This window comes from Ascaphus truei, chromosome 1 (assembly GCF_040206685.1).
Source record: "Ascaphus truei isolate aAscTru1 chromosome 1, aAscTru1.hap1, whole genome shotgun sequence".
Taxonomy (NCBI): Eukaryota; Metazoa; Chordata; class Amphibia; order Anura; family Ascaphidae; genus Ascaphus; species Ascaphus truei.
Window position 1 is genome coordinate 365,100,958 of NC_134483.1, and position 24,267 is coordinate 365,125,224.

A 24,267-nucleotide genomic window follows, 5' to 3' on the forward strand; every position below is an offset into this window, starting at 1 on the left:
TTGATGATGGATCACAGGAGAACCAATTGACCGGCATCTTAGGTAATTAGTTTTCAATAAAGGTAATCAAAGGCGCATCTATTAAAAAAAAAAAAATGGGTTTAAGATGCTTGGATTGCCTCTTTAAAATAGAACACCGTTATAAATTCCATTTGGTTTTATGTATTGTACCTTTAAGCTCGTTAGAACAGGAGCAATGAGAAAGTGTAAATAAGAATGTAATACTTTCACTGTTCCATGAACCGCACCTATTGGCAAATATTAACTGTTCGTCTTACAAGCCAGCAGGAGATTCACAACCAATGTGATCAGTGAAAATGCAGCGACTATGTGCTCTTTACAAGAAAGAAGTTCCAATTCTAGGGATAATGCATGCTGTGCTGATATCCCTATATAACTAATGATATGATTATGTATCAAGAGAAGAGGTATATATATATATATATATATATATATATATATATCTATATAAAAACAATCTTTACTATGTGATGCATTGAAGGCACTGAATTAACTGTTGCACGCTTTGTAGAGAGTATTTACATTTTGCTACAACAGATTGTGTGTTAATAAGTGCATAGTTTGTTCTATAATAAACAGGGACCTGAAACCCTGGCAGATATATACTGTATTATACATTTTGCATACTTCTTGGGTGATGGCAGAAGATAGATATGATTGCAATTCAGTAAAGGGTTAATATTAACTAATTGAAAGTACCTTGTGCAGAGAAAGGTGAGTTGGCTAGAGTAGACATGTCTATTAACCCTGATTGCATATCTAAGTCACGTGCTCACTTGTGGGCTGTTCGTGACAGGTGGTATATGGGGACGGAGTGAGGGGAGATATTGTTAATTTGAGGGACCTTTGCAAAGGTGAAAAGTGGGCCAGCTTGAGAGCCGTGTATTAACCTTTGTCCCATATGCAGGCCATGTGATCACGTGTGCTGTACGTGACAGTAGATCTGAAATAACACCAAAACCACACTACAGACGGTCCTCGGTTATCCGATAGAATTCGTTCCGGAAACTAGCATTGGATAGTAAAAGCTTTGTAAAGCGGAAACCCATTTGATGAGTGGCGGTGAGCAGCAAAGAAGGCATTTTCTGCGTTGGAAAACAGCCCATTGGAATATATCGTAACTCATCAGATATGTCGTTCGTCATAAAGGGAAACGCTGAATACTGAGAACACTAAAATGTAGACTACTATGGTAGACAAATTTGCATTCTAGTGTACAGAAAACACTGTGCCATTTGCATTCCATGCTCATTGTTTTTCCCTAAAATGCAAAAAGCTTTGTAAAACACCACAAATCCAGATCATGGATTAAAGTCTGATTTTACAAAAAGTTTACAATTGACAAATACAGATCAAGTATTTACCAAAATCGTATTCCTTGGCACACAAATAGTAACTGAATATAAACTGGAAAGTTTAATCAACTGTTCAGATGACACAAATATTTGCAGCTGCTAACATGCAATAACTCAATTCAACATATTCTATAAACCGAGGTAATGGTTACAGGTATGCAATATTATTACCCCTAGGGCTTGTATAGTTAGTGAGGCCTCTACCTCCAGGATAGGTTATAAAAAGACACTTGGTCAGCTCAACATATTTGGATCAGTTTTCCCCATAGATCATTATGATGAACATGTTCTACACAATCTAAAATTAGACCTACGAAAGCTTCACTCAAATACTTTAATCTTTGCTTTGTACGAACCAATATCCCTTTCACTGGAAAGATCAATGCTGAATGTCCCAAGCTCCATATCAGAAAAACACAAATGACCATAATAAATTGTACTTGCGAAATGGGAGTTTTTTTGCCAATGTAAACCTGCCAGTATTTGCAACTGTACATGCCAAGATGTGCGGGCAGACAATTCAGCTATTCAAATAGACTGCACTGTGTGGTTTTCGATTACATTTCACGGTCACCTCAGCAAATGATTGATAAGTCCTGAAAGGCAGTTTTTAGAGACACTGGTGTATATAGTGATTACAATATTGGAACTCTGCATAATTTAGGAAGCCACAATTCAATTTAGTGATAGTCCTTTAACTCAGGGGTGCACAAACTTTATAGTTCGCACTCCGCTGCCTGCGCTCTCACCCCCCCCCCCGCTGCTCGCACCCTCACTCCTTACCTGCTCCCGGGCTTCGGCGAACTCATACGACGTCGCTTTGTTATGTCAGCGCGTTGTCATGGCGTCAAAGAGCCGGTTGAGAGCAGGTAAGCGAGTTACAGAGGCCTCACGTCTCCCCAGTCATTTCATTTAAATGCCTTGGGGAAGAGCGCAGGGCCTCTGCAACTGCCGCGCTCCCCCTAGAAAATCCAGCGCCCGCCACTGGGGGGTGTGCCCCCACAGTTTACGCACCCCTGCGTGAGTGATTAACTCAAACATATAGGGTGGGGATGAGGGAATCACTTGCTCAGCTGGTTGGGGCTTTCAAAAAGTTTCTCCAAGATACCAACCCAGTTTAACTCGTTTTTCCTCAAATTTGTGTTCATGTGTACTGGTAATTTGCAATGCATTTTAGACAAGTGTACCATCAGATTTGAGTTTTATTATCACTACCAGATAATCTGGTTTTGGGGACTGTACACTTTTTCAACGTTTTTTGATCAAAGGGTGGAACTATTCTTAAACACGAAAGCCATCACGCACACATTCCTTGCTGAAGACTTGTAAAACAAGAAGATGAATACATTTTAAGAATAGCCCTTTTAGGTAAACAACGGGTAGAATCTTTATCATTAACAGTCATATCTAGAGTCCAGTGTCTGCTCATATTTCCTCTGATACACTTCTCCTGACCCCAAAGGAATACACACATTGTTTTGTTGTAGCTACAGATCGGAAATATAATTACACACGCTTTCCAAGTTTGTGGGAAGCTTTCCAAACCCAAATCTGGACGTCTACAAAGTTAGCTTGAAAACAGATTTATGATGGAATGTTTTGATACCGGTAAATTCAGCAGAAAATACCAGGATTCACCAAGCTCCGATATAGGGTATTGCAGCACAATCACACAATTGTCCTGAATGTCAGTTAATAGATCAAGCTGAAATACCCCTTATTGGAGCAGTGACCCGTGTTAGTATCAGCTCTGCAAAAACTCTATATTAATTTGGACTTTTTAAACTTCACCCATTCTTAAACCTAGATTTGCAGCTGCGATAGGATTTGAAGCCATGATTTCAAGGACTTTCCTTAAGACCAGAAAAAAGTAACTAAAAATTGACAGAGGGACATAAAGTGTGTAAAAAGAGGAAAGGGCAGTCATTTTGGGTGGGGGTTGCTTTAAGGATATACTTTCTGGAGCAAATCTTCCTTCATTAGACCAAGAACAAGCGTTTTCAGAGCATCTCAAAGTAAAATTGTGAGTTCCAACACGACACTATTACGGTTATTAACATACAATGACCGAGGAAATCTTACTTGCAACGCTACTTTTCATTCTATTACTTGCCCTGAAACATCAACAATTATTATAGTTGACAGGTGGCATATACCTCTACAAAAAAACCTACCCATTTGGTGTAAGCACAAAGTTAGCCCTCGAATCGTTGCTACAAACTCAAATCACGGTTTATACATTGGTCTTGCTAATGATGGACAGCTCTTAAACCAGTTACTTGGATAATGCTGTGAGGGCATTTGCAACTGCCCTCAGACTGGTACCACAACCTTAGTGGGTTGTCAGATATTTATGTATTGGTGTTAATTTTTTTACAACATTTTACCAGAAACTAGAGGGCGAGATACATCTTGTTTTCAAGTACTTCCAGGAAAGAAGGCACAATGAGACAATGTGATTTGCCAAAGATCAGAGGCAAAATGGCTCAGGCAAGGATTAGACTCACCCCACACCTTTTTTGTATTTATGGCCAACACCTAACCTATATGCTACACCTCACACCTCTAGCCTTTATACTACTACAACTAGATGTAGATAGATGTGGGATTAAACATCAAACATTCATTTATGGATTTCAGCACACCTTTCAATCAGCAGTTTAGGCGTTTTCTATAGCACTTTAAAATCCACTCAAATTAAAAATGATACATACCATGCAGTAACATATGGTAGTATGGTTGAATGTGGCCACACAAGAAGCTACACTATCTAGCTTCATCAACTAACAGTATCAAACAAAACTGTTAAAGTAAAGAAGACCATAAAGATGTAAAATTATTTATAGCTGGAAAGACACCACAGCAAGATGACCACATACTAAATTATAGTTAGGATAGAATTAATTTCAGACAAATAAGAAGTAATTGTGGAACTATCCACCACCACACATTAAAATTATTTTAAAAAGTAAAGTACATGAACTGTTCTTTGAGACCCAAATTTGATATGAATCAACACGGTGGGTATAAAGACACCTCCTTATTTTATCTTTTTTCCTTTCCAAGATTCAAGGGCAAACTTATCAGTGCCAAGAAAGTCCATCTAACTAGGAATACAAATCCTACCTGTCTTATCAACTGCTGGGCCACCACAGTCAGTCCTTCAAACTTTTGGTTACTGCTGGTGAGGAGATTTTTCAGCTGGCGGATGATTCCTCTCTGCCGGTCACATATAGCTTTGCACTGTGTTAACTCAAGAGCTTTCGTATCAACTGGTGGCGTCTGTGCCTGTATCACTGGACCTCTGGGGCTGGTCTTCGGCTTGGCTTTTTCAACTTTAAAAAAAAAAGAGAGTAAAAAAAAATAATGTAATTTTACACAATGTTCTTTCACATTATAAAACGTTAGTAGGGTTTTAAGTTTAAAATGTTCAAATCACAAATGTACTGCGTGAATAAGATTAATTCTCTATTACGGAGATATACAGCCTGTTATAGATTGCACTGCTGATTTAACAAGGGTACTGCTCTTTTACTTGGCAAGATTTTATTGTTCCACAGAATTATTTCTAATGCTGTAAAGTGAAGAAACCATTTTTTCCCGGCGACATCTACAGCCTACGCGCATCTCACAATTTATGGCATTGCCGGTTAAACAATTACATGACGTATGAAGGCTATAGGCTTAAAATGTCATATCTATAATGATACACAGGCACACAAATAAAACACCATACAATCAGGTACATGTTGGGCATGGTTATAAATGTATGCCAAATCATATGCCCATTTACTAAATTTACTAATGACCAGCACACCTTAAAAGAGCAATCCATGCAATATCCTACTGTAGCCAGGTCCCCCTCTTACCTCCAGGCTGCGTGAGGGGGACGGCTGGGTGGTTGCTGCAGGGAGATTGTGAGCCAGCGGCGGCCATTATACCCATAAATCCGCTGGAAACTACAAGTCCCAGCAGCCTCAGGGACTGCAGATCACATGTTGCCAGGCAGCCAATAGGGCTGCTGCATTTATAACTGTTAGAACAGTGTTAACAGTTTGAACTCACTCCCTAACTGTTCTGTTAGGGCAGTTGGGAGCAGGGTACAGAAGAGGGAGGTAGGGTCCCAGGTGCCAGTAGCCCTGGGACTAGGCCAGCTTTCCCCTGCAGGCCCCAGTTAGTCCCCTGACTCTCAGTAGGCAGCTGCAGCTGTATAGGGAAGACCATAGTTAGGGACCCTTTTCCCTGTGTTGTGCAGTATCAGGGACACAGTGTCTACGCCACGCGGTGACGCGTAACTTGTTGTCTGGGATCAGACCACCTACGTTCAGAGACTGTCTATGGTGGGACGCTCCTGCTGGAGACCACCCTACGCGGAGGCGGAAGGCCTCGTTGGAGCAGACTGCCCATTGACCGTTTTTCAGCTACACCCGGGGGCTGGAGCGCCAGGGAAGGTATCCGCATAAGTGCACCATCATTCACGTGGTCAGCGCTGTCTCACACATGGGGGTGGGAAAGGCCATTGGGGATCTGGACACTGGGACACTGGTGCCCTTGCAGCCAAGTACCCAAGGGGATATTAACCGCGGGTCGGTGTATATATAGTATAGATATATTGCCTGTTCTTGTTACTGTTATTGTTTATTACCTCCCAGTAAATACTGTTCCCCATACGCTGTGGGCATATTGTTTTGGGAGGGGTTATCCTACTATGTCAGGATCCTTCTCAGGTGGAGGCGCTGTTTTATTAGATATACACACAGCCCAGGGTCCCCAGTGGCGGAGGATCAGGCCTCCTGTTTGCCACACGTAGTCGCTTGACGCAGGGGGAAAGGGGGCTACACATACATTTGTCTTTTATTTTTTTTAAATAAATCAGCTCTGTAGTATAAGAATACTTACTACATGTTTTTTTATTTATTTTTTAAATTCAACTCTTAATGCCATTTTTAATGATGGTTAATATAATCAGCATCCTTTGATTTCTATAGCAGGTTTTAGCTCACCTCTCCAATAGTGCAAGATATTGGCCACAAGTGTTGCAAATATACTGCAGTTTGCAGCTCAAACTGCTGGGAATTACAATAGATAATGTTACCGTAGTAATTTAGGAATACAATGTAGCTGCAGAGTTAGGCCTTGTTTATAGTTGCGGCGTCAGTGCGCGCGCATGAAAACTGCACTGCCAGCTGGAGACATCGGGAGGCGGGCGTCACGAAAGTGGTTCCCCCTCATTGGCTGAACTGCTCACGTGACGCGGCAAGAGCAATTTAAAAAGTCTGTTCAAAATTTGCACGCGTGTTTTGCACGTGCAGTTGCGTGCACTGTGCGCGCTCGCGGCCTTACACTGACTGAAGGATTGATTGAAACTGAAAGGCAGCCATTTAGTGAACCCTGGGAAGCAGGATTTTTGCTGATCGATTACGGGCGAACTAATCAAGCTGCAGCTTACGTAATTAGTTTGCAATTAAAGTAATCAAAGGTTGCACATATTAATGTGCCAGCTTGGATTGTCTGCAAGTGAAACGTTGAAATTGAAATTTTGACTAATACCCATTATCTGTATAATGCGGTATAAGCTTATAGGAGTCCATGTTAAAATAGATTTGAAGCAAAAGGTAATTGCGCTCATTTGCATGTCATTTCCCAGAATCCTTAGCTGCAGTAGAAGCATTGTATGCTAGCACAGCTGTGCGCAAACTGGGGGGCGCGGGGTTTACACAGGCACCGTGTGCTTCCCGAAGGCACTTCAATTTAGTGCCGGGGAAGCTTCGAAGGCCGCTGTAAATCTTCCTTACCGTGGTTCAACCAGCACCTGGAGACGCGTTGCCATGGCAACACGGCGACAAAGGACGCCGCGGTGTCATGTGACGTCGCGTTGCTATGGCAACGTGACATCATGACACCGGGAACCACGGTAAGGAGGGAGGGAGGGGGGCGCACGGAGAGCAGGACAGCCGGCAAGGGGAAAAGATTGCACTCCCCAGTGCTAGCAGACTGGTTACAGACCTGTCAGATGTGAATGTGCTCACATGTGATATATTTACCAAAAACATTTAAATTGCAGGCTCTTCAGGGCAGGGACTTTTTTTCCTAAACGTCACTTTTATGTTTGAAAGTACTTCTTTCCATTATGTGAGATTTGTTATATATGATTATCACATGTATTACGGCCGTGAAAATGCCATGTACATGAATGGCAGTATATAAATAAATACATACATACATAAAACAGCAATACCTATTCAAATTGTTAGAATTACCCCAACTATGAACGTTGACTAAACGCAGGAAGCAACACTGTATTTAACCCCCCCCACACCCCCAAAAAACCCACCACAATGTAATTGTTCCCTTAACCGCTTTTGCTGAAATATCCCATGACACATTACAGAACGTCTAAGTTGGTGCCTTTATAGCGGACTGTATACGCCGTGTTCACTTCCCAGATCTGAAATTTAAGCAGGTCTCAGGCACAGAGGGTTAAAGCCAATGCAGACTGGCAATAAGAGAGAGTTGACAGAAAGGGCAAAAGCGCGTTGCAATTTGACGCTGCCTCGCCAGAAGACGGCTGAGAGCAGGCAAGACTGAGTTACAGAGGCCTTGCGTTATCCGTCAGCATTTAATTTAAATATTATGGGGTAGAGCGCAGGGCCTCTGTAAGCGCCACAACCCCCTCCCCCACGGAAAATCTCATGCCCACCTGGTATAAGGTACACACAGTCATGTACTAATGTATCTCTTGGACTGAAGAGGATAATATGAAGAAAATGTTCAATCCTACCATTTTCTTTAACTGTCATTTAGAGACGGTCTGTAAAGGTAATATTCTTCACCAAGCACTTTTCCTTTACACCACAATGTTAGGCTTGAGTGCAATATCAGCCAAAGCTTATCTTAAAGAGCATATAACCGGATCAAGTAATAGACATTCAAGCCGCCCTTAAAGTAAACAACTTTGAAATAGTTTCTTTATACAGTATTCAGGTTAAAAACTTACTTCCCCTTCTCCCAATATTGTACAACGTCTCAATTGAAATTAAAAAAAAATTAAGGACTCAACACAATTTAAAGTACTCCAATACACTAAACACAATTTGTAAAGCTTTGCTCATTTACAGGACAAAGTTGCCAAATAAAAATATGGCAGATTCTACAGTATAGTGATGGCCCAACAATGCATGTCCCAGTGTCTCGAACACAGCGTTACATACTTCACAACTACTCAATGAATGTAATTAGGCCGGGACCCCAGCTAATGCAGTAGACAATATGGGCTTTTTGGTGGAATTGGCGTCATGTACCAGGCTGAACCTCTGCCTCCCTCTTCCTCCTCCCCTCTAGACCAGCAGGTCAGGTATCACCCAGTAGTAGAAGAGGATGAAATAAATAAAAACTCATGATTGCATCTTTAATTGCAGGAGTCACTATCTGCCTACATCTTGCACGATCAGTGAGTCTTCACTTGCTCACATCTCTCAACTCTCAACTTGCCCATAAGGCAGTTACCAGTGTTTCATAAGGATCGCCCGCTTATGCGCAAAATCCATCCCGGATAAGTCTACTGACTTGTAATGATGACAGAATAGGATGACAAAAGTGTAAATTAATATTTAAGAGAATTAATGTAAGCAGTGGGCAACAAAATTAAAAATATAATCAGTTAAACTTCAAATAAGGTAATGTCCTTGATATGATGCCAGCATAATTAAGCTTTAAATTAAAAAAAATAAATACAATTTGGTTGTCTAAGAAGAGTAAGCATCAAAATGGCCACTTAAGGGGAAAACAAAAACAAAAACGAACTCAAAAGGCAGGATAATATATGAATGTGCGTACAAAAAATCCTTTATTTAAAATAAAAACCTCAATCTGGTACACCATACTGTACTTTCTGCTGGATCACATCTTTCACCTATAATGAAAATGTGGCATGCTGGGTATTATGTGGCACGCAAGGTTTCTGTCATGACTCATTGCTGCCCCCTGGAGATTTGTTCTGTAGCTGTAATTACATTTAAGTTGCCTTCACTTGTCACAAGAACATGCAACAAATATTTTACTTGCGTGTAAAACTAAGCAATGACTACTAAATTCAGTTTTTTTCTTCTTAAAATTACAATTTGATACAGGGGGGGGGGGTCACACTCCCTAACAGAAAGCTCCACTTTTACCTCAAGACCACCACGGTTCCAGAGATACTTCATGGTTTAGTCACCGGTGTTTCTGGAGGGGATTTCAATGGGGGTCCAATGGGAAGCCAAAGAGACGACGTCCCATATTGGCCCAGGGGACCTGTGAGGTCTAGTGCCTATTTTGTTTCTCCTGGAGAGAGCAGACACACCCCGGTAACTACACCTGTGAGTATCTCGAGAACTGCAGTTCAGCTACGGAGGACCCCTGGTACCAATGCGCATTAGAAGAAAAACCCACAAGGCATAATTCGGTTGCATTTCTACGTGGGTCCTGTCTTCAGCTTGAAAGCATACAAAATACGACTTGCTTGAAGTATGTGGCACATAGATATTTATCAATTAGTGCCGAGTGATCCACTGAGTTTACTCATTTGCTGCCAATAAATCCAGTTGTCAGGGCTGCACATATCTAAGCAACTTGCTTTAATGATCACTAAAGCCAAGTTAATTGGTCAATTGTGTTAAAGTAGCAATCCCCTTCAGAAGTCATGTTTTAACCTCACTAGAATTGTGAGGTCTAGCAGAGCTCAACTGTGAGGCTACCAGCTCTGGTGGACTCCCTGCGATTACTGGTAAATGTAACAATGTTTCTCAGGTGCTGGCTAGAAACAAAATATTTCCCCTGGAATCAATAGAAAGCTTCTCTACAGGGCGCTAGAGCCAAGACTGACCTCTGCAGCCATATTGTGTTCTTGCCCTGGAGATTTATAGTTCAAATTTTCAGCAACAAGTGAGTCCTAGAAGCAGCATCATTGACCTCTGAGTACAACCCCCCAGAGTCACCTGCCCTCAGAGAAGGAGCTTTATCTTGACCATCCCTTTCACTCTTGCGGACATTGTTCATAAACATTCCGCAACACATGCAGAATCTGACAGAAAAAAAAGAAGTTAATTGCCACGAGAGTAGGTATACATATACACGTTGTTACATATCCAATAAATTTTCTCGTGTAGATCTAGATAAACGTGTGCATACTAATCAAAGCACCTCACTTAAAAGATTACGAAAATAATAATTAAAATTCTGAACTGTGACAAATACAATAAAAAGACAAATAACCCAAAATCATCACTTTAAAAAGGTGGATCTTCAGATAGAAATGAAATGGAACTAATCGACGTTCTACAAAAAAAAAAACCCAAATAAAACAATTTTCTGAGATTAAAGCCAACTTTCAAATATTTGTTTTAATATTCCCAGAGACTTTATGATGTAGCAGTCCAGAGATACCAGATTGTAAAACATATATATATACATATATATACATATATATATACATATATATATATATATATATATATATATACATATATATATATATATATATATATATGTTTTACAATCTGGTATCTCTGGACTGCTACATCATAAAGTCTCTGGGAATATTAAATATTTTATTTATTTTCATTAAATCTTTATGGCGGGAATGGCAATAGTATCTTCCAGTCTGTTTTTTTTTTTTAATATTATATATATACACACACACACACATATATACATATATATATATATATATATATATATATATATATGTATATCTGTTTTTTTTTAATATATATATGTATATATATATATATATATATATATATATATATATGTATATATATAGAATCCAATGCACAGCCGGCACACCATATGCAAGTAAATAAGTTTTGGTGCTTATCCCATAAAGCAATAACAGACCATACGATACCGGTTGCAACACGACATCAAGGGACAGCACGCAGGTAAGTAAATCAAAAATGTTCTATATTTGATAGAAGACACAAAAACCGACGTTTCGGTCCCCCAGTGGGACCTTTCTCAAGGTGGTGCGCCACCTTGAGAAAGGTCCCACTGGGGGACCGAAACGTCGGTTTTTGTGTCTTCTATCAAATATAGAACATTTTTGATTTACTTACCTGCGTGCTGTCCCTTGATGTCGTGTTGCAACCGGTATCGTATGGTCTATGTATATATATATATATATGTATATATATATATATATATATATATATATATGTATATATACATATATATATTAAAAAAAAAAACAGACTGGAAGATACTGTTGCCATTCCCGCCATAAAGATTTAATGAAAATAAATAAAATATTAATCTTGCTCATTGGGTATTTTAAAACAGTTCATTACCTTCCAAACACTTGAAGGGTGGCACCATTAATGATGTATAGGTCTATTGAAATATTACTTGGTCAAATCTGTTGCAGAAACATTTTTCAATGGAAAAGGGTACTTGGCATGCAGAGTTCCACCAGTCACTACCTCGTCTCCGCTACTGTAACCAACCCCTGCTTTCTACTAGTATAACCTTTCAGTACTACCATCCGGGTTACTGCAGGTTTATTAACGCTTTTACAATACATCTCCATTTTGCATGACCGTCAATCTTGTACAATTTACCAATATAAAGTGCAGTTTGGTGCCAAAGTGGAAGAGTGGCTCAAGCAGTGGGGTGGGATAAACAAGTGTCACTTCTATTGCATGAAAACAGGTCATTTAAGTTGAAAAGGGCATCACAGGAACCAGGGTCATTTCAGCACTGATCTTCTATATTAATGTGCGATTATCTAGTTCTACATAAAATATGGCCCGTCTATTGTGTCCTGAGAGGACTGAGAAATAACCAGTAAGCATGCAGATTTCACCAATATCAACTATCTGGCACGTTAATTTACCAAAACCAAACCAAGGAGAAAAACTGAAATTATCTCAACAGTACCAATGTTTCAGAAAATAAACAGAAACTGGAGGCGAATTTCAGCAGTTTCAAATGAAAAGCAGCTGTGATTGGTCTGTTTCAAATTAAGAGTAATTGCAAAGTATATCTTTTTTTTGTTTTTGTTTCGTTTACTCTGGTATGTGCTGGGAAACGTAGCGTTTTCTGTTTCCCAGCATTTGCTGGAATCCCTGCTGATTACATTATGACAATATTAGTATATTAACGTGTTTCTGTTGGTTTTGCAGTCCCAGAATGCAGTGTGATCAACCTGGTCGCCAAAGTTCAATTGTGGGTCTTTTTCAAGGTTCACATACAATTGACCACAGCGTTAATACATTGGTTTCTATTGGGAACATGATTGTTTTAAAGAAGCAAAAATCGGTAGTTTCTCATTGAGAGAACAAACACATCCAACATTTCCTGAGATGCTACTGTCCATAAACAACGAATGTTGAATAGTGCTGGTGTAATCCTTCCTGGAAAGGTCCCATGGAAACCGCAGGCTTTAATTAGCAGAAGCAATTACATCTGACAATACACCTGCTCCCTGTCTGGTTTCATCTACATCCACTGGGGGGCAATGGAGGTTTACAATTTCCATAAACATGGGAGGAAAGAGATGGTTTGGTAATCTCAAGGTCAATTTCTGCACTATGAAGGGAATTAAAGGTGGCTGGGAAAGGGTATGTGAGGGAAAAGGTATGCGAGTGAGAAGTGAATGAGGCGGGTGCTTGTTAAAAGGTCAACATCTTTAGCATAAACTGGGGAGGGAAAAAGCCATAATAATAAAATCTACCCTATCCTTGAAAATGCATCCAGGATAGTCTGTGTATGAAGCAGCCTTTCCAATGTTTACACTAGCCTCTAAGTGAGCGGGATGTCTCTGGGGGGGACACGCACTAAAGCTGGGGGAAAAAAGAAGTCTGATAATCAAAAGGGCTCTCTGCTTTTTGTAATGCACAGGCAAAGCAGAAAGCAATAGAGTGCTTACTCCCAGGAGGTCCCACGCAACATGCACTTTTGCTCATTAATGGTGCAATCCCTTAGAAGTAATAGAAAAACAACTCCATCTAATTGGATTACGTAAATGCAACCATGCTTACACAAAGATTGTCCGTGGGGGGGATGGGTTGTCTATGCTACCTTTGGTTGAGCACATGGAGACATCTCACAAGGATATAGCCATAGGAAACAAATCCCCTCCTATGTCTCAGATCAGCCTTTGTTCAAGCTATAAAACGTTAGTCGTTTTTAATTTTATTCACCCAATTCCCTCCCCCCCCTTTTTTTTTCTTTTCGGTATCCCTACCAACAATCCCTGAAAAATGCAATAAACGGAGCAAAAAAAAGGAAGTACTTAGGCGTTGGATTTTGGTGTAAAAATGCATCAATCACTCAGATCTACTACACCGGTCACTTCCATTAGTACACTTGTCTCCTAGGAAGCACTGCCCCTTTAAGTATCCTTCATCTCACTGCTCTAATGTGCTGTACGGATGCAAAGAAAATTGATGTGCATGTTACAGGACCTTTTAATGCACCTGCTACAACCCAGCACAGATTAATTCTACAGAGTACTGTAATAGCCAGAACTTAAAAGCGCCAGTTGAAAAGAGGTCTTAAAAGCAACTGCGTCCGGTCACCAAGGAAAATTGCTCTGCTTTTAATTTATTCCCCTTTACATAAATGCAGCACCCAGCTGGTATCTTACCAGTCAGTATTGGTCCCTGAAGGCAGTGTAGGGGATAATACCTGTGCAGGGCCTACTTTATTATATTTTAGTATTTAATATGTCATTCTAAATGTCAGAGTTAGCTCTGCCTTAATTCTAGAAGTTGTAAACATGCCACCTGATATGGTGTAACCACATTGCAACATATAATCTGCCCAGATACTGGGGTAGATTGACCACGCCCCTGGGTATAAAAGTTGGGGATTCACCATTTTGTGGCCAGACCTCATTTAACATGCAAGAGGATCACCTTAACATCCAGGTTAACTGAGGGAGGTCTCCCAGCCGGTAATTAGGGCACCTTTATTGTTGTGTAGTGCTAGGGCAAGTTTCAGTGTTAGGACCTTAGGAACATGTATCCAGTAGATCTACTCTAAAGTAGAGTAATTCCTTAGCTCAAGGTTTTGAAAGAGGAAAATCACTGAGGGGATCTGATAGGAGTTTCAGGGGTAACTCCCTAATCTGTCCTAAGCAGGGCAAAAGGCTCTCTGGGAGAGTGAGCCATTACTAATCTCATAGTAAGAGGGAACTGGGTTAACGAGTTTGCAAGTACAGAAAACCTGTCCTGTTTCACAAGAGTGTCTCTCTTCATGAACGTATATTTGGATATGAACAAGTGTTCCCTGTTAATAATCATGTTTAAAGTTCCTGGCGCCCTCCTCTTTATTCCTGCACCGGCTCCTCGTACAAGCCGGCACAAATCCTCGTCAACAACCTTGAGATGCCACAGGTAAACTGCTGCGCATCTTCACCTTTATGCAGGACCCAAACCTGTTTTAAGTGACAGACTTAAAATATCCCCTCCTTTTCACTGTGCATTCGGTCCCTCTTGCCGGGGGGGAGAAGAGAGAGGAGGGCGGGGAGAGATAGGGGTGTTACATAATTTTCATCTGGTGATCGCTGGCACAGATCCTAAAACCTGCAATTACCTACTTATGTCCCGGCTTTCTATTGGACGCCACAGTGAGGCTGACAAGTATTCTTATTGTGACCATTGTTTTGGGCTGGGAAATTAGAAGCGAACCAGAGGCGCAACTACATTTGCCCCACCCCCCTTAACACCCCCTCCCCCTGCAGAAGGGTTGAAAGGACACCTGAAACAAAAAAACTAAATTTTGTTTCCACCGGGTCCCCATGTGACCGGCCTTGTGAGCACCCCCCTCTTACACACCTCACAGTTCCCCCTCTCACTCCTCCCAACCTTACTGTCCCCCTCTATCCCATGTCTCCCCCCCCTTTCTTCCTCTTCCTCTCACTCTCTCCCCCCCACCAACCTCTCCATCACACATCCCCACACCCCACACCCCACTCAATCCCCTCCCACACCTCATGTACGTGTACACACATACACACACACTTTTTTTTCCCTAAGGGGAAAGGGATAAGGTTTGGGTCCCGCTGCATCCGGCGGCGCTCACAACCGCGCGTGCGCCACTCGCAAGCTCCTTCCTCCCTAATCGGCCCCAGTCCCTCCTCGCTGCCAGGCTCACTTTGCACTGTGACACGTCAGCCAGCAGGGGCTACAATAGGATTGTGATCCCGAGCGGCTACGCGCACGTGGTGTGGCAGGGAGCCAATGAGGAGGGGAGATCGCCGGCAAAGGGGTGGATCCTTCCTCAATGCTGGACACACTGACACGGACACACACAGACCAGAAAATGTACATCATGGCTGCGTCCCCCCTCCCCCGTCATGTTCCTGCCCCCCGTGCATAAAAACGTCTCCCTAAAGACCGCAGTGAAGTGCCGTGTACGTGCCGCCAGAACGCAAGGCCAGCGCGGGCAGCGGGGCCTTAGTCTTAGGCTAAGGTTCCGCTGCCTCAGACCACGCGCCCGCACGGTAGACAGGCGGCGCGTGGAGAGGCACTTGACCGCGATATGCGGTCTGTAGGGAGTCGGAGCGGGAGCAGGGGGCGTGGTAAAACTTTGCCAGGTCTGAGATGAGACCGTGGTGCCGTCCACCCCCCCACACCCCCCCACACCCCCCCACACAACACACAACACACAACACACAACACACAACACACACACACACACACACACAAACACATACAAACACATACAAACACTTTTCCCCCGCAGCTCCTTCCCTGCTCCCCTCCCATCCGTAGCTCCTTCCCTCATTGGCTGACTGCCGCACCACGTGACGCGCCAGAGCTGCAAATCACTAGGAGCTTGCAGCATCGGCCGGCTGACGCGTCACAGCACGCAGTCAGCCAAGTCGGAAGGAGCCAACGGGGACCTCCAGACTGCAGGAAAGGGGCTGGTGGCCCGCTGCCGCGCGTGCCGCCGGACCAAAGCCTAAGGCTGCTCAGACCCTGCCTGTGTGCTCAGCCATGCAAACATTAAAACAGGCAGGGGGAGGAGGTTTTTCCTGTGCTCAGTGAAGGCCCCGCCCCTGCAGCAAGCAGATGCAGAGAGCAGCAACCGGCGCGGGACTTGAGGCCAACTTCCAGTGGCGGCCTGCAGAGCACCCCCCCTACGCTCCCGGGCCTCCCTGCATTGCAGGGTTTAGCAGCATGGTGGTTACGTTGTTACTAAAGCGAACTTGCAGAGGAATAACAGGTGGTCCCTGGTAGTAGTAAGTAGTGCGCACCAACATGGTTTGCTCTGATAATGTTAGGATTACTTGTAAACGTTTCAGATCTTGAGGAATTAAAAAATGCACAGACACCCTATTATCTTTTAAGACTTCTAAATCATTGTACATTGAAGCAGCCTGAGGCTACAGCGATGGAAAGGAGACGTTCCAACACATCAGTATGCAAAAAGGGATAACATCAGATTGCAAAAAGGGATAACATCAGTATGCAAAAAGGGATAACAAACATGTGTTTAATAGCCTTGTGATTGCCAATACAGATTCAAATAATTATATAATATTCCTACCTATCAAGTCTTGTAAAAATGTTGAAAGGCATTAGTTCAATATGCAAAACTGTATTTATCTTTTTCAGCTAACGTTAAGATGAAAACGTAGGTACTAATCTTTTATGACAGAATTTCATATTTGCTTGTAATACTTCAGGGATCGGTAGGAATGAAATAAAGTTAACTTGATCAGCATGTCATGTCAACAAGGAATAAAATACTCCCACCCACAATGCCTCATTCCATTTGAAGCCAAGCTTTGACGTACTTATAGCACCCTTAGGGTATGCAAGTTACGGCCCTAATTAAGTAACCAATTCCAAGTTACTAATCCATGTTACTTATTTTATGTTGCAAGTTACCTAGAATGGGGATTGGCTAGTTCATGCCTTCCAGAAGATACTGGAAAGGTCAACGCTTTAGGGCAGCAGTGCGCAAAGTGGGGGGAGCGCTCCCAGTGTCGCTGTGGGGGGACATGGGGTTTACAGAGGCCCCCGCACGCTTCCAGAATGAATTTAAATTAATGCCGGGGGAGCTGCAGGGCCTCTGTAAACATTTACTTAACTTGTTTCAGACGCTCCTGGTCACACGTCACCATGGCAATGTGACGTCATGACGCCAGGACATCTGAAGCAAGGTAAGCAGGGGGGGGGGGCGGTAGGAGAGGGGGACAGAGGGCAGGGAAAAAAGATTGCGCTCCCCTGCTTTAGGGGATGACTTGGTAGTAAGGCCTTCTCTTTTCCTGCCCAACAACAGGGGTATGGAAAAGGTTATGAATACATTAGGGCCCCACTTCTCGGCGATACGGCGGTACCGAGAAGGGGGCCGCCATGTCTGCGCAGGTGCAGAACGGGGACGTCCGAGGTCGCGCTTGCGCAGAAAGGGGGATGCAGAGGTTGCGAAATGCGCGAAGGATTGACAGCAGGTCTGCACATGTGGAGACATGCAGGAGACGCCGAAAATCGCTGGTTCCGCTTTCTGACGATTTCGCTTTGCGGCAGGGCCATAGAACGGAACCCGCCACATGGGTGGGGCCCGTCTGTATAAAGTACCTGGATATATTTCTCAGCTCTTAAACGGATCCACATTGAGGGGATTTCCATGGCTTCTAGCCCTGTAATAGGGGTAAGCAACATTTGTTTTCTAGTTAGTGAAAGTCTCCCAGTATAGGGGCCCTAGAGACACTACACTACACCTGGATCCTGCCACAGTAGGAAGTGGATTCTTCACAGAGGGGCTCATTGGAGGAGACCTGGAAGAGTGGCTGGGGAGTTGCTTGGAAAGGATCCAGTTCTATTTCCAGTAGCTGGGGAAAGGCATGAAAAAGAGCTACTCTACCTACAAGCCTCATGGCTGAGTTAACCAGAGTGTATGTGTCTGCACGTAACATGAGGAGATCTTTGTAACCTGAAAACCTTTTGGTGCTCTATTAGGACTGTTAATAAAAGTCCCTGGCACCCTTTTCCTTGTTCTACACCCCAGCCTGCAAGAGGTTCCAGCACCCTGAGATACTAGGTAACCGCTGATCACCTACACACACACACATACAATCTCACTTTGATGCAGCCCCTCTTCTATTGGTCAGGGGTAGAGGTGTTACATATGACTAGAGAGTTAATCCAAGAACCAACTAGAAAAAATACATACAAATCCATTTTATAGTTTAGGTGTAATTTCTAAACATGCAAAGCCTCGGATTAACGTTCCACGTGTATAGTACTTTATTGACTTACCTAAAATATGTTTTCCCTGCTCAGGATACATACAAACCAGGTCAGTAGGCTTGTGGACCAGAGACTGATAGAATAGAAGCTTCTGTAAAGCATTTCTTATTGGTCGTCATGTTTAAGTCAGGACGGGTGATGTAATTACAAAGCAGAATAGGCCGAGTCCTGGATTTTACAATGCACAACTTGGTGTCTGCTATCGGAAAGATTTCCTTTTTAAACCATACTACAGTATTGCAATCTAACCTCTGCCTGCACAACAGTAGTAACACATGCCATACAGTATGTAGGGGGTTTATATTCAGCTCCTGCTAAAACAGGCTTTAGTATAATATACATAAATATCAGAACCGTAAGCAGCAAAAGAAAAAATGTAGTGAACACACTTATTAATTCACATTTATTACATTTTTAATTCTGACTAAATTAAAATGATTTTCAAAATATAGATTTTGTGGGGGGTGGAGAGGAGAAGAAGTCTGACAGTTTAAAAAAAAAATAATTAAAGTGCATTTCAAACTGGATAGGATGAGAACAAATGTCACAATCGAAGATCAAAACATATAGCAACTCCAGCATCATTTTACATGTCTGGAGCTAAATTGTTCATGATGATGATGAATAAAGTAGCACAGACATTACACATTTGTTTATTTTAGTGGTCTAGTTACACATGAAGCCAGGATAAATTAAAGCATAGTTATTCCAGCAACGCAACTTCCATCATCAAAATGCTCAGTGGACCCTACAGCATATGTAGCTGAAGAACATGAGAATTTCAAAATGTATTTGGGGAGGGGACATTGTAACCTGCAGTTACCTCCAGTCCCTTAGCACTGCTCAAATTCCGAGACCAAAACATGGGGAAAAAAAGCATGTACAAGATGAAGGGCAGAAGAAAACCCTGAAATATACCATTGATTCATGCAGAATACTTCAATAGAAAACAAAATGACAAGGTAATGTGGTTCTTGAAGTATTTTAGTTGAAAAGCTTATATTAGGGGCTGCAATACAAAATAAATCTAAGGCATGGGACATAGTTATTGGAAGCTCCTGCTCTGCCTCGCCTGCTGAAAATTGGGCTTTTTTCTGTCCTTGCAGGCGACGCAGTGAGCGCGCTCAGGGGGCGGAGGCGTGACGGGACAGCAAATTTCAAACCTGCCTGTCTGTTCCAAGTTTCTCAGCCTCCGCACGCATCAGCGCGCATGTGGAGGGGGAAACTATAGCCGCGCTGATGACAGATGCAGGGGCTTTGTGCATCTGCTCAGCGCGGCTCAGCCTGCCTCAGCGACGCTTAAACTCACTATGTCCCAGGCCTAACACAAACTCATGTACAGTTCAAGCACATGCTTTGATTCATATTTTACTATACTGTAGATTCTATTAGAAGTTGCTACAACTACAAACATTGCCATAGAGCTCTGACACAACAAGTAAAGTACTATGAAAAAACTACAGACTGTTACATAATTGAGAATTACAGAAAGCAGCTTGAAATAGTTTATTGAAAGGTTAGGCCAACACAAATGTTTCTAAAAAGGATCATGGATTACACCTTCACAAACCTTTCAACAAAACAGAAGATGCTTGCAACATGATACGAGTTTAGGGATACATAATTAGAACATACTCTAAATTAAAAAAAATGTCTCAGCCAAAACCACCTTCCAAGAGTGTCCCGTTTCTATGCTAATTTAGGAGCCTGGTCTAAACACTTCCAAAGCCAAAACATTTCTATAGTATGGAGCTCTCATTTATTTATCCTCAGGCATAAATGTTATTAGGTATGTACAACTGTTCAGATGAAGTTCACCTGTAGCCCTACTACATCATTTGTTTTCTCCACATTCAGAGGTTGTACACAACAAATCGTAATCTGTGTGCATGGTCTCTCCGCGCCTTCATCATTAACGACCAGAAAAGTTAAAGCAGTCTCCTAGCAACCTTCACCATTACTGATAGGAATTTATATTTCTTTGTCAATCATTTATTTTTCCGAGCAATTTGAATTAGGTGCATTATGTGCTTCATACATAATTAGTTGCATGTTAGGATGCCCGTCATTATAATATCATTAGATATTAGGTCTTTTAATCCCTCTGGTGTTTCCCCGTTGGGTCCCAGTGTCCCCATACCTTTTGCTGAGGCTGCAATCGGCTGCAGAAGCCGGGGAGACTGCAGGAGTTTGCAGTAGGGACCGGAGTGGCGAGTGCATCGCCGGAGCTCCGGCAATGGCGCCGCCATCTTGGAAATGCGCGCACTTGCGCAGTAACGTTTAGCGCATGCGCAGAAAGAATCTTGAGTGAGGTGGCCATTTCAGGGCTTTGCGTATGCGCAGTAGCTTAGGCAGGATAGCGGCCAATGGGAGAACAGCTCCACAGAAGACTAAAACCTCCTGGATGCATAGGGCAAGAAACACGTCGGTCAATAGCCAACAGGGCTGTAGCTTCCCCTGCAAGGAGAGATAGATACATTTGGAACGTTTGGGACCACGCCAGTCGGAGCTGGGACAAGGAAGGGGAAGGTTATGTGTGCAGTCTGTGGCACCTGTACTAGGCCAGATACCCCATTTAGGCCCCAGCTTGGCCCTGACTTCCCTCAGCTTGTGGTTGCTGCAGAGACAGGCCTACAGATAGGGACGCTGCCCCATTAATATTAAAGTGATGGACCCAGCCAGGATGCAGTTGCATCCTGGCCTCAGGTGCTCTGGGACCAGACACCCATCTACAGCAGAGACCATCAAAGGTGATACAATCCCTGCGGGACCCACCCACCGTAGAGGCGGAGGCGTCGCGGGTTACAGCAACGGATCCGTGGATCCCATCATCAGAACAGCATTGGTGCGCCCGAGTGTGGACACACCCGGCAGGTACCCAACTAAGTGCACTAACTCACATTCACACAGTGGGCAGCGCTGTACCACACATTGGATGGGGAGATTTGACTTTGTGGACACCGGGTTTGTTTGTTGCCCAAGGGTCCCTTGGTACTTTGGGATGTACGGCCATGCAATGCCTGGTGTAATATATATATATATATATATATATATATAGATATATATATATATATATATCTATATATATATATATATATAGATATATATATCTATATGTGCTGGGTGATAATGGTGAAGGGCGGGGTTGCAGACCTGCCTTAGACATGCAGATGAGCATACAATAATATTTCCATATTTGCTTTGCAATGGAGGCTTGGACAAGTGTTATAAGGGTCTTTTTCACCTAAAACAGTATCTCCTTACAGGAGACCAGTTATTAGACCACCTCGGGGGATAATACTTTTATTCCTCCGCATTAGCCTTCAGTGGTATCCAGTACCCATCGGGCTGATATTGCCTGATTACTTATTAGTAAGGGATACCTGGTTACTCTTAAGTAAAACAATATCACCTCATAGGCTAGTGGTGGTTTGGGGAAGAAACTCTCACATGGGTTTTCTAGTGCTTTAGCTCAACCCTAACAATCAACACACAGCCAGTGAGGCTGCCAGCTGTCTCTGTACTGATTACACATATAGCGGATGAATAAAGCATTTTATAGCTAATTTTTACATATTCCAGATCCACCCAAAAGGGGACAGAACAGTTTCTGAGCAGTGGCCCGGTGATGGCCCTAGTCCTATATTAATAGGCAGCTGTACAATAGCAAAGGATCCCGAATATCCATAAGGGATCACCATATGTTCCATCAACATAACTTACCAGAGTTACGTTACTAATGACAGTCACGTACTGTTTGACATACATCTTATTTTAAACCCCATTTTTTTATCTAATTGTACAAATAAAGTATTTTAAAACATTCACTATACATTTAGTTGTGAAATAGAGTGCTTATACACTAGGTTTCTTTTCCCTCCTTATGCATTTTTGCAATGGAGGGTTTTTGTCACTTTTTTTACTCACCATAACTTAACTCAGTATTATGGTATACCCCATCCCTTAGCTTCTTTGCATACCCAGTCAATCAACCCCACACTGATGAGACACATTAAGGTCGAAACAGCTGTCTGTGGGTGGTTTTCTGGGTATGCACCTTAACCCTGGCTGTGCTCAAAGCTGTGACCATGCAGCAAGCTTAAGCCTATAGGGCAAAAAACACTTGGGTATTAACCCGTTGAGTACCGAGTCTCCTGAACCGCAGCACTATTGAATCTGCATCTGTCCCATAAAGCTTGGAGCTGACACCACTGATATATAAGCCATACAGTCATTAGTTTTTGAGGAAAGCAGTGATAATGCAGGCAGTGGGCTGGTCAATCCATAGAGATACAGCGGAGCCTCTTCAAAGAAAAGACCCCACAGTAAATCACAGTGCGGTGCCAAGTAGCCTCACAACTGCCTAAAACATAACTGCATGTATTATTGTGTACTCACGACACCCGTTCTGCACTGTAGCTACAAGAACGCTCCGGTGGCCATCTCTGCTACTCGTGGTGTCGGCGTGCTCCTATCCGGATATGACGTGTGAAAGGGAGGATTTGGTAACCGTGGTCACAGCACTCCACGCAACCAACGCTTGGAAAATTCAAAAAACTTTATTAAGCTCCACAGTGAGCATACATAGCACCACTCTGACGCGTTTCGTCTATAGAAAGACTTTTTCAAAGAGTGAAGATCCCCACACAGTACCGGATCTTATATAGGAGATGACGTATACAATAGGCACCTCCCTAATTGGCAAGGGCCTCCCATATCTTAACACAAAGTCAGATTTGGACGTCATCCTATTAAAGGGACCAAATACATATTACCCACATATATAAAACATAATAGACATACATAAACACCTATTACCAATAAAAAAACTTGGGATTAAAAACAAAGACACTGTAATGCTCACTTAGTATATAATCACATAATGTATAATTAATAGAACAACACGAATTACATAATCTATCATATTAGAATCGGATGATGTGGATCAACCGTCTCCTGATGGATTTATAAACAATAGCATATATCCATATACACAAAGCATACCATATCCAGATCAGATTACAATATAAATTGAAATGCGATGTGGCAGACATAGTATATACACAAAAGCCAAACAAGACTTCCTAAACAGGACTTGTTCACACACAGCAATATTCCATAGTTATAAGTATATAGTTTTTTGAATTTTCCAAGCGTTGGTTGCGTGGAGTGCTGTGACCACGGTTACCAAATCCTCCCTTTCACACGTCATATCCGGATAGGAGCACGCCGACACCACGAGTAGCAGAGATGGCCACCGGAGCGTTCTTGTAGCTACAGTGCAGAACGGGTGTCGTGAGTACACAATAATACATGCAGTTATGTTTTAGGCAGTTGTGAGGCTACTTGGCACCGCACTGTGATTTACTGTGGGGTCTTTTCTTTGAAGAGGCTCCGCTGTATCTCTATGGATTGACCAGCCCACTGCCTGCATTATCACTGCTTTCCTCAAAAACTAATGACTGTATGGCTTATATATCAGTGGTGTCAGCTCCAAGCTTTATGGGACATATGCAGATTCAATAGTGCTGCGGTTCAGGAGACTCGGTACTCAACGGGTTAATACCCAAGTGTTTTTTGTCTTATATTGCACCTGAGTGCTCACCACAGTTCTCTTCTTTAAAGCATACTTTTGACTATTGAAGGTTTAA

The 24,267-nt window shown here is 42.6% G+C and overlaps 1 protein-coding gene across 1 annotated transcript in view; it reads right to left on the bottom strand.

Annotated features, from left to right (window-relative positions):
- Positions 1–24,267, bottom strand: part of MTUS1 (microtubule associated scaffold protein 1) — an 84,532-nt gene that overhangs the window by 46,738 nt on the left and 13,527 nt on the right. Inside the window, exon 2 of the mRNA XM_075610088.1 lies at positions 4,503–4,711. Coding sequence (XP_075466203.1) covers positions 4,503–4,711 — 209 coding nt within the window. The remainder of the gene's footprint in view (positions 1–4,502; positions 4,712–24,267) is intronic.